Source organism: Panicum virgatum, chromosome 6K, assembly GCF_016808335.1.
Source record: "Panicum virgatum strain AP13 chromosome 6K, P.virgatum_v5, whole genome shotgun sequence".
Lineage (NCBI taxonomy): Eukaryota > Viridiplantae > Streptophyta > Magnoliopsida > Poales > Poaceae > Panicum > Panicum virgatum.
The window spans coordinates 28,716,221-28,727,671 of NC_053141.1; the positions used below are offsets into that span (position 1 = coordinate 28,716,221).

The window sequence follows — 11,451 nt, forward strand, 5'->3', positions numbered from 1 at the left end:
ATTTATTTAGGAAACAACAAATTGTTTTAGTAACCATATACTAAATTCCCTATAAAGAAAATAAAGTGTTGGGAAAATTTTAAAATTATAAGAAAATTATTATTTTATTTTTAATTTTAATCACATCCTGAAATCCAAAAATTTCAAGGTGTGACATTGCAATGTTAAAACCTGCTAACAGGACGAGAGAAATGTGCCTAAAACAACCCACAACAGCTTAACGGGTTTGCAACAGGCAAACAGTGTACCGTTAGTCATACCAGGCGTGCGGCGCGCAAAGACAAAAGAAGTGTGGACCTGTATGCGTGTAGGCTGTAGAGTATAAGTTTTGGTTGGCTATCGCGTGGTGGGAAAAGGTGATTAACGGAAAACATAAATATCAATCGATTGACAAGGAGACACATCCCCTCCCTAAACCCCGGGGTGAACCCCTGGCCTGCGAATCAAGGAAACAAAAACGACAAAACCCCGGTCTGCTCGCCTTCCTCCGCCAACCCCAACCGCTCCAGCTGTCCAGCATCCAGGCCAAACTCACCAACCAGGCAACCACTCCCACCCCCCGCCTGGCCGCCTCCACCTCCATCCCTCCCTCTCCCGCGCCGCCGCGCGGAGCCTCTCGAGCCTAGGGTTCCCGCTCCCATGGCGCTCCCCTTCCCCTCGCACCCCGCGTTCGCCTCCCTGGCCGCTGCGTGCGCGGTCCTCGTCGGCGTCGCATTCGCGTCCGTACGGGGCTGGATTCGCCCCTACGGCCGGACCTACGCGGCCGGGGTGGTCATCGGCACGCTGCTCGGCACCAACGCCTTCGTCCTATACACCGACGACGCCCCCGAGGTTCGTGTCGTGGCGGCCGGACTCGGGCTGACCCCCCCTTCCCCCTCCGCTTTCCTCGCCTCCCGGAATTTGTCGCGCGCCGGATTAATTTGTGGGTTTCGTGTGGCGATGGTTGGGTTTTGGTTCCCATGGCAGGCCCGCGTGAAGGCCGCGGCGGAGCGCCTCCTGATCGACGGCGAGTACGCCTGGCCGCTCCTGCTCGTCGTCGCTGGCTGCGTCCTCGGCTGCGTCGTCGTGTCCGTCTTCCGCGCCTGCGTGGAGGCCTCCGGGAGGAGGAGGCGGAGGATGGTGCCGCTCGTTCCTGGAAGGAGCGCGCGCGCTGGGCGGAGGGCTACTGGCTGCGGTTGGCGCACCCTTGTGGAGCCTGTGCTCTTCTTTGCCTCTGTTTGGGCATGCGTCTACTGCATCCCTGGCGTGGCCGGCGGCCACATTGCTGCTATGCCGAAGGGCGGGGATCCTGCAGGTGCTGGCATAGTGTGTGATCATCCAAGGTATGAGTCATCTCTGAGTGATCTCATCCGGTTCTGAACTTCTGATGATTTGGTTATTTGCATACCTGCAAAGCTCGATTTGAATTGCTGGCGTGTAGTTGAGATAGCAGAGAAGTTTCCAAATGGTTAGTGCCTAGTTTTCTGCATTGTCTGCTTGGATGCAATGCTTGTTTGTGTTTAGGGAATACAGGATACTCTTTAGCGCTGGTGTACACCAGTTTGAATGTTAGTTATGTATATCATGGATGCTTAATTTTATTTCTGCTAGATTACTCTACTCACCACTTGACTGAGCATAAGCAAAACCTGGGTTGAGCTTGGTATATCTCATCTCATTGGATGTCTAGCTTGCTGTTTGTGCTTCTCTGTTTACTAGAAAGGTGGTAGAACTTCTCACCTTCTAATGTACACTGATGGAAAGTTTTCCTTAAAATGTTTGCTCCATGAATGGAAAGTTTGCCTTGAAAGCTTGTGTTCACTAACTGCTTCGTACGTTTATTGCAACAGTGGTATTAACTCTTCTTCCAGTTAATGGATCGTTTGTGTCCAATTTTGCATTCCTGCAAGCATGTGTTAGATTGACATTGACTGGCTAGCTGAAGTAGAATGAGAGTGTCCAAAGTTTGTATCTAGTCTTGTGTACTTTTTGTTGGCCTCATTGGATGGCCTCGTGTACACCAATCTGATTGTTGACAATGATGTTTTATTTCTGCTCGTTCGTGCTACTTCGATGCAAGTTAGCATTGCTTCTAATGGAATCATCACTTGCTTGAGCATAAGAAAAACTAGAGTCAAACTTTTTGTATATATCATTTCTCATCTCATTAGATGGTTTGCTGTTTGTACTTCTCTGTTCGTAAATGTGCATTCCTACAAGCTTGAGTTAATTTGATCTTAACTAGAAATTGTGAAGTTTCCTGTTGGGATCTTTGCTTCTTAGATGCCCAGACATGGAGCATGAACAGTAGGAAAGATGACAATGAAAGCAAATGTCGAACTCTCCAATAGTAATTAGAAAATTCAACCCTTTACACTGTGGAGAGAGGGGGCTATTTATACCCCTAGCCCTCGGCCAGGGTTTCCTAAATTGCCCCCTCCCAACTCATTTACAGCTCACTCTTAGCCGGTTCCTGGGTAAAATTACAAGATGAGAGGTTTACAAATCCGACCTTCTCAAATATTCACGTTTTACTCGCATGTCTACAATCGACGAAGGTTACAGCAACCTTCGGGTACCTCCGGGAGTTTGAGCCATGAAGGTTTCATGAACGAGCAAACAACCGTCATCTTCGCTCCCGGCGGTGATCTCTTTTCCCGAAGGTCTTGGCCTTCGAGCTTATGCTTCCAGGTAGCCATTTGTCACCTTCGTCCCCCGAAGGTGAGCACCGAAGGTCTTGCTCTTAGACCTTTTGCTCCCGTCCGGCGGTTTGTTTCCTTCGCCCACCGAAGGTTGTCACCGAAGGTCTTGGTTTTTAAGCTTGTGCTTCTGAGTGATCCTTCGTCACCTTCGGGTACGCTTACCCTCCTCTCGTTGGAGCCCTGCAAAAGAGTTAGGGAGCATTTCCGAGGGTAGGAGCTTGTCCCGGAGGTCCAATCCCCAACATTTCCAAAATAGTGCTCTAGTCCACCAACTCACCAACTTGATTGTTAGTTTGATATCAGGGTTATTTAAGTTCTGTTAGACTATTGTGCTACTTTAGTTAACATACAATCATTACTTCTAATGGAGTGATCTGATCACTTGGATGTGCATATGTAACCACAATGTGGGTTCAACTTTTGGTATATCCTGTCTCATTGGATGATGTGGCTTGCTGTTTGGTTTCTCTGTTCACAAGGAAGGTGCTCGCTCTTTGTGCCTTCCAAAACGTGAAGTTATGAGCTAATAAGTATTTAATTACATGTACTTGCCTCTAAGTTATTTTTGACTTACTTTAACTGTTGGGATTTTCGTGTTAATTCTTCTTCCAGATAATGTATATTTGTATGCAATGATGTTATTTGTTAGATACTGCAATCCTGTGGCATGATGCTGATCCATATGGTATCCAGTGTATGCATTAACTAGACACCTTGTTCTGCTCGTTATCTGATAAAATGGCCAGCATCAATCATCAAATTTAGTTTTAGTTGTTGTTTACTGTGTTATCCGTTATTGTTAGTCATATGTATTGATTGGACAGATTGATCATCATATGTGTTACGCATTATTCTTCCCTGAGTTTTTTGTTCCGAGTGTTCTTGGCTGTGGAATAAAATTAGTGAAGTTAATTATTCATAGGCACACATTAATCTCTAGCTGATAGACTCCACCTTCTATTCATAGTCATGGCACCACACAAATTCTCCTTATGCTCACTCTATCATTAACCTATAAATTAAAGCTTTGATAAGTACTAGGAGGCAGGGGCACAAGTCCTTCCAATGTTTTGTCCATTTTTGTCTCTCTTTTTCCAGCACCCTCTCTTGTCCTGAATCCTAACTGTACATTGTTTCAAGTGATTGGTTGATTCAGTATCACATTTGCTATAGTCATCCATAAGGTATTTGGTACATTGGATTTAGTTATCTTGGTAATGTATTTTTGCAGTTGGTAATTACCCTAGTCAAACTCAAACACAATTTTATCAATTGGTTGGCTGGGCATATGGCTGCCTTTGTAACTCACTTAAGTCTATGAAGGCTGGATTGACACACCATCCTGTGCTGTTTTTAGATGTTCAATTATCCCACTTTGGGCGTAGAGATTAAGTTGGCTCACTTTGTTGCGAGTAATTTTTTTTCATCATAGATACATGTGGTGAATTTTGATGATTGCATGAAGTTCCTTAATTTGCTGCTACTGTTTTGAGTACAATGTTTGGATAAACCTTTTCTAAGATGTTTCATTTAAGACTAATGGTGCGATACATTTTCCTAATACGCATACAGTGCATGGTTTAGTAGCATTGATTACTGTCTATTAGTGCTGGAACTAATTTTTTTGTCATCTGCTTAGAGTCAAGACCCTTGTGATCAACATATTTCATTTCTTATGAATTGATTGACTTGTATCCTTCCCATAGACTAAGGTCATCCTTGATTAACACACACAACTTGGTGCTGATGTTGTTAAAAGTTTTTTCTCGAATATGCAGGAGAACTGCATATCATTGCATTAAGAAGAGGAAAAAGGCCAAAATAGCCAAGTAACACACACACTGCCACGCACCCAGGACACACGCCACCGCCCCAGCCTCTGGGGGGTCGAAAGACTAGAAAAACACACGCGCCGATGGACTGTAGCTAAACAAAACTCCTAGCCAGGGAGTGCGACCGCGACCACAGCACTCAGCCCTTTTGCACCTGCGATCATCCAAAGTTCAGCTTCCTCTCGTGCAAGTAGGAGGGCTCGATCAACGCTGGGAGTAATCCCCTCAAACACCGCATCATTTCTGGCCCTCCAAAGGGTCCACGCTCCCAGGACAACCAGGGTATTAAAACCCCGCAAAGCACCGGCACTTATCTTGTCACCAGCTTGTTGCCACCACAAAAATAACTCCACGTCACTAGGTTGGGGTGTGACAGCCTGAAGTCTGAAAATGCCCAAAAGTTGATGCCAAAACTGCCGGGCAAACACACATGCTGAGAGGAGGTGGTTGATTGTCTCCTCCTCCTGATCACAAAGAAGGCAATATTCGGGGTGAGGCAGACCTCGGCGAGCAAGTCTGTCTGCTGTCCAACAGCGGTTGTGAGCGACCAGCCACAAGAAAAATTTGCATTTCCTAGGAACCCAAGTCCCCCAGATCAGTTTGCCAGCCGAGAAATATATGGTTCCATTAAAAAAGGCCTCATAGGCTGATCTGGTAGTGAACTGACCCGATGCATCAAAACGCCACTTGTGTATGTCCTCAACATCAGGTTGGAGGGCAACCGCCTGTACCAAGTCCCAAATATCCAGGTACTCCGAGAGTACAGGGACCGAGAGCTGACCCTGAATATCCCGGAGCCACATATTGTTAGTCAGAGCCTCCTTGACTGTTCGTCTGTTAGCCTTCCTCTTCGGAATACTAGCGAAAAGATGAGGGGCCAGCACTTCAATTGAGCACCCATTTAGCCATCTATCAGTCCAGAATTTGGTGTTCTCTCCGTTGCCTACCTCGGTTTGGATGGCAATAGCAAACAGCGACTTGGCACAAGAGTGAACCGGAACTGGGAGGGAGCTCCACGGCTTTGCAGGTTCAGTTTTTCCGAGCCACAACATCTGACTCTAAGCGCCCAGCTGAACCGTTGCAGATCCAGAATACCAAGACCCCCAAGCTCCTTAGGCAGGCAAACCTTAGGCCAAGCAACTAGGCAATGCCCGCCATTGGCCTCTTTTCGGCCTCGCCATAGAAAATTTCGACGGATTTTGTAGATGGCCTTTAGGCACCATGGTGGAAGATCCAGGGCAGTGGCAACATATATCAGCATGGCCGTTAGAACATGTTGCACCAGAATGGCCCTTCCTGCTCGGTTCAATAAGTCAGCCTTCCACCCCGGGAGCTTGTCTGCAATCTTGTCGACAATAGGTTGGAGTTGTGCACGGCTTAGCTTCCTAATGGAGAGAGGGAGCCCAAGATATTTGCAGGGAAAGCTCTGGATCTCACAAGGGAGATGTGCCTGCACCACTGTTAGCTCCTCCTCTGAGCACCAGATGGGCATGACACTACTTTTTTGTATATTTGTCTTAAGGCCCGTAGCAGCACCAAACAGCTGTAGCAAGTCTTCCACCATACATAAGTCAGTGGCCACCGGGCGGAGGAATAGGTCCACATCATCAGCATAAATGGAGACACGGTGATGAATGTTTCGTGTAGCCAACGGTTGCAGGAGCCCCTCACTGCTAGCTTTCTCAACCAAACAGTTTAGAACGTCCATAACCAAGATGAAGAGCATAGGCGATAGGGGATCACCTTGTCTAAGCCCACGCCGATGAAACAACTCCTCTCCTGGGCTGCCATTAAGGAGTACCCGGGTGGACGAAGAACCAAGGATACCACTGATTATATTCCTACACTTGGGGCCGAAACCTCTTCGTTGCAGAATTTCCAGCAAGAAAAACCAAGAGACCGAATCGAACGCCTTAGAGATATCCAACTTCAAAAGGACCCGAGGCTGTTTCTGTTGGTGAAGGTATCTTGCTGTTTGTTGGACCAAGATAAAATTATCATGGATGCAACGACCCTTGACGAATGCACTCTGGTTGGTCGCCACCATTCCACTTAGCTTGCTTGCCAGCCGGTTAGCGATCAGTTTAGTGACAAGTTTGGCAAAACTGTGAATGAGGCTAATAGGCCGAAAATCCTTGACCTGGACAGCATCTTCTTTCTTGGGCAGCAATGTTAGAAGTGCTGTGTTGAGTAGATTTAGGTTCCTGAAATTTCCACGGTGAACTGCTGCAAGGGCTGCCAACACATCCTGCTTGATAGTGGTCCAGCACACCTTGTAAAAACGGCCAGTGTAACCGTCAGGCCCCGGGGCCTTGTCCGAGGGCATGTGTTTGATGGTGTTCCACACTTCCTCCTCCCCGAAAGGCAATTCTAGCTCCTCAAGATCATGCTGGTCGAGCTCCAAGTTATCTAGATTGATAGAAATGTCCCTCTGCTCAGAGATGCCGAGGAGATTGTTGTAGAACTCAAACACTGCAGCAGCCTTGTCATTGTGACTGGTAAGTACTTGGTCATCTGAAACCAATTGGGAGATGAAGTTTTTCCTCTTCCTGTAACGCGCCTGAGAGTGAAAAAGCGCGGTGTTGGCATCACCATCCTTGAGCCATCCAATTCTAGAGCGAACTCGAGCCATAGTTCGCTGCAAGGAACTCAACGCAAGTGTTTCTTCAGAGTAAGCAGTAACCACAGCTCACTGTCAGATAGCTGCCAGCTGTCTTGAGCAATCTCGAATTGGTGAATAATTTCCTTGGCCAAGGCGAGCTGGGTGGAGATATGACCCACTTTCTTTTGACTCCAGCTTTGTAGTGCTCGGGTAAGTGCCTTAAACTTCAAGGATAGAGTTTCGAACGGACAGAAATGTGCCTCGATCGAGTTCCACACTTCTGCGACCACATCCTGGAAACCTTCCAGCCGTGGCCAGAAGGACTCAAAATGGAACCTTCCTTTACCCTGAAGCAGATCTCCAAGCCCCAAGATGAGGGGGCAGCGGTCGGAATCCATGGATGCTGTGCTTTGTAATAGGCAATTGGGGAACAATCCCTCCCAATCCGTCGAACAAAAGACTCTGTCCAGTTTGCAGAGTGTTGGGGATGATCCTCCACCACTCCAGGTGAACTTGCGACCAGATAGTGGCAACTCTTTTAATGCTAAGTCATTGAGTGCCCTTCGGAAGCGACCCATCATTGCACGATTAAGGTTTGAATTGTTGTCTTCTGCTCTGTATATCAAATTGAAATTCCCAGCTAACACCCACGGCCCATGATAAGCTGCACGAATACTGCGTAGTCCTTCTATGAATTGGATCTTCTCATTGTTGCCCTGTGGTCCATACACACATGTGAGCCACCAAGGTTCGCCTCCCGCATCGGCTGGCTGAAACTGGATCGATGTGCTGTGAGCATCCACTCGGGTGGAGAGTGCTGGACCCAGGTCATGTTTCCAAGCAACCAGGATGCCCCCACTCGCACCCACCGAAGGGACGAAGCTGAAATGATCGAAGGGTGGTCTGCCGGAACAGGCAGATCGTGCCGAACGAGGGAAACCTCCACCGGGTAGACAAGAGAGCGTTTGGCAGGGATGTCGCCATTTCCGGCGACGGGTGCCTCAATGATCTCCAAATCGATCACCGGCAGAGCAGACTCCAGGGAGGAGCACCAGCCCGCCAAGCGGAAAACATCACGACGATCAGCTGTCACCTGGTGTAGATTGCCAATGCAGCAAAAATCGTTGAGCAGAGCTTCCGCCGTTGCGCGCCCCCAGGTGTGTGCCGGTATGCCACGCAGCTCCACATCGACCGCGATGGGGAGGGAAGCCGCCGTGGCACTGATGAATCGAGACCACCGCCGAACATGAAGACGATGGGAGTTGGCGATGATCGGACGTCCGCCATCGAACACCCGCAGAGCCGCTGCCTAACCATGCAGAACGACCAGGAAACTTGCCGGGCCAAACGGACGGACGATGAATTGAGAAGCCTGCAACCCGAAGTACCCAGCGATCGTAGCCGAGATTGCACCTGCCGAGCCGTCAAGGCAATCCCCGAACACCGAGACGACCATCGCCCTGGAGAGTTCCTCCTCTTATTGCACGATGCTGGCCGAACGATCGATTATCCGTCGAGGCCGCGCAGTAGCTGAGGATCCATCATCGCTCGAGGCCGCGCCGGAGGTGTCGCCAATGTCGTCACAGTCCCCTTCAGCGCCGTCGCCAGAGTCGGACGGAGGAGGACCGCCAGGTGGTGCTGCACGCAGGTCCCGGCGACGACGACGTCGACGTTGTTCACCACCGACCGCCGCCTCCCCGTCAGAGTGGGCCGCCGTGGTCATCTGGAGTGGAGGGGGACGGGCAGTCACCGAGCCCATCGCGGGGGCGGCACACACCGGCCCCCAGACCTTTCGGTGCCCTGACGAACCGGCGTCCGTGCGGCGGCGCAGGCACCTGTAGGAGACATGCGCGAGCCCGCGACACATGAAACAGCGCGGTTTGGAGCGGCATGCCAGCGCCCGGTGACCCTCGGCAAAGCAGTTGAAACACCTACCCCGGAGATCCCCAGGGACCGGTCGACGGGGTAGGCGGGCCTGACGCGAACGGATGCGGCGAGCACGACGACCTAGCGCCTCAATCCAACCATCCGAGTCCGGCCCACACGCAGGCGGAACAGGACGGTCCGCCGAACGTAGCACGACGCGCGTCGCCATGGCCTGCGGCGGCGGGGTCACCACGGCCGACGGCCTCTGGTCAGCAGCGCCACCAGGGGCCGTCCCCTCGGATGTCGACTTGATGGCGGCCAGCAGAACTTCCTTGAAGGATGGGGGGTAGCGCCGCCACCTGACTTCCCCGATGGTGGGGAATCACAGCACCAGCGCTGGGACCTGCGACATCCAGATGGAGCCGCGGAGGATGGGTCACCAGACGCCGACAGGGGGGTGGAGCAGAACTGGGAGGTGGCCGCCGGGCCTGGAGTGGGCGGCGGCGGGTGGCTGGTGGGTAGGCAAGGGGCGTCGGGGAGGGGAGGGGGCGGGGGAGACGAAGCGGCCATCTCGTCTCTCAAAGCCTGAGAAGATCGTAACCCATCTCGAGATCTCTGTAGTGTATAGATTTTTCCATGAACTTGAGCAGCTAGCTTTTGCTGTGTTTGGTGTTTGTTCATTTTTTGTGTAATCATTGCCTCAGCCTACTAAGATTGTCATCCTGATTCTAGACTTAACCCTAATAGGTTGATTGCGCTGGTTATGCATGGCCTGCTGCAGTGCCGTCTGGGCAACAACAATAGCTATACGCAGGGGTTTATTTTACAGACTTTTCAGCTTCTCAAACTATACTACAACAGCATGTGCAATCTATCTACAGAACATCCTACAGCCTATACTTTTCAACACTGCCTAATTGTGGATGAAATAGACCGTTGTGTTTGTGTGATATCGCTATCTTGTATTGAGATTGATAGCCCAAGGTCTTTCGGAAAAAAAAAGAGATTGATAGCACACCAACAAAAGCTTTCTGTTAGCTCCTATCCTCGTTTGTGTTGCGTTAGATCTCAGTTTCTTTTGGGGCGGAAAGACCATGTGAGTTGCAATTTTTTAATATTCCAGTTCATTCAAAAAAAACTTATATTGGATATCAGGATGTTCTGGTTATTAGTTTCTATGCGGAAAACCGACACTATTCATTGTTTCCATTACAGGTGCCAATCTTCATACGTGGCATTTTGATGGAATAAAAGAGCTCTAGCTTCCTTTCTGCGCGTCGATGGAGTAACAAGATTCAGTGCGACTACACATTACCTGTTGTGTCTGTCCTCGCTCCTCATACCATTTTGGAATGTATGGCATTGTTCAGCTATGATATGGCTATCGTCCTGCAGTCTACATATAACCAGACGATGAGCTTCATTTTTGAAACTTAGGAAGTTCACTCTTTACTTTGCTGTATGTAAGTATGTAACGTTCCAATGTGATGGGAACCATACACGGTTCAGGATCGGACATGTTCAGACATGCAGGTTACACCTTGGATCCTGGATCCAACCAAATGTAACCTGACAAGCATCAGGTTACCGATTGGCCTATGTCCTGCAGCTTCGCCGTGCTGTTTTTCAGTCCCGGCGCTTGTGATCAACGACCTCCCGGCGCTGATGACCGATGACCGATGTCCTCTGTTTCGACCGGACCAGACAGCCGCACCGCAAACCCGGAACTCCCGGCAGCGGCAGCGGCCGGGTGGGCGCGTGACCGCCCGGCCGCTGCCGGGAGTTCCGGGTTTGCATTTCGGCGGGTGCGGGTGTGTTTCAGGGCCAGCGCTCTGCTCGCGTTGCCCTGTTCCTCTCATCCTCTTGCACTTGCACAACGTTGGTCGCACTCGCACCGGCCGGCGCGGAGAGTTGCCCAAACGCAGAACGGCAGTACGTAGCGACCGGGTGCATGTTCAATCATCTGGTCAACCATGGGTGACAAACGGACAGATGAAATGAACCTTGTAATTAATGGACAGATCGGAATACAGCTAATTTCTTCTACTTAGCAACTACAGGCCAAAATCTCTTAAGACTGATTAAGGTATAGAAAAAAAAATGCACAAGGGTCGTTAAACTATTTCCGAATTCTCGTCCACAATTATGGACCTTGATGTCACTTAGGATGAATGAACCAAGTAATAATCTCAAAGTATGAAACGATTAAAAATTTTCAAGACCAATATGCTCATTTTGAGTTTGTAGATGATTAAGAATCCAGATAAAATTGAAGGATTATGTAATTCACTAAAAAATCAGACCATGGGAGGAAACCACATCTGTTTGCACTAAAAATTGTGTAGATCAGAGAGGTGCGCGCACCACATCCCCTTCCACAACTGCCGCTACGGCCTACGGGCACGCGCGATTCCACACCCGACAGCTCCACAAGCTTCCGTCACCCACCTGGCCACCGCAAAACCCCCCG

At 49.7% G+C, this 11,451-nt stretch overlaps 1 protein-coding gene across 2 annotated transcripts; it reads left to right on the forward strand.

Annotated features, from left to right (window-relative positions):
• The first annotated feature begins 451 nt into the window (after nt 1-451).
• LOC120712167 lies at nt 452-10,580 on the forward strand. Of its 2 annotated transcripts, none has more exons than XM_039997879.1 (3): nt 452-831; nt 967-1,322; nt 10,197-10,580. In XM_039997879.1, exons 1-3 carry the CDS (start codon nt 640-642, stop codon nt 10,222-10,224), a joined length of 576 nt encoding a protein of 191 aa, XP_039853813.1. In that variant the 5' UTR covers nt 452-639; the 3' UTR covers nt 10,225-10,580. The 2 variants fall into 2 exon arrangements, with proteins under 2 accessions (XP_039853813.1, XP_039853814.1); XM_039997880.1 differs by lacking the exon at nt 10,197-10,580 and adding an exon at nt 1,830-2,240 and having other exon boundaries at nt 477-831.
• The last annotated feature ends 871 nt before the right edge of the window (nt 10,581-11,451 follow it).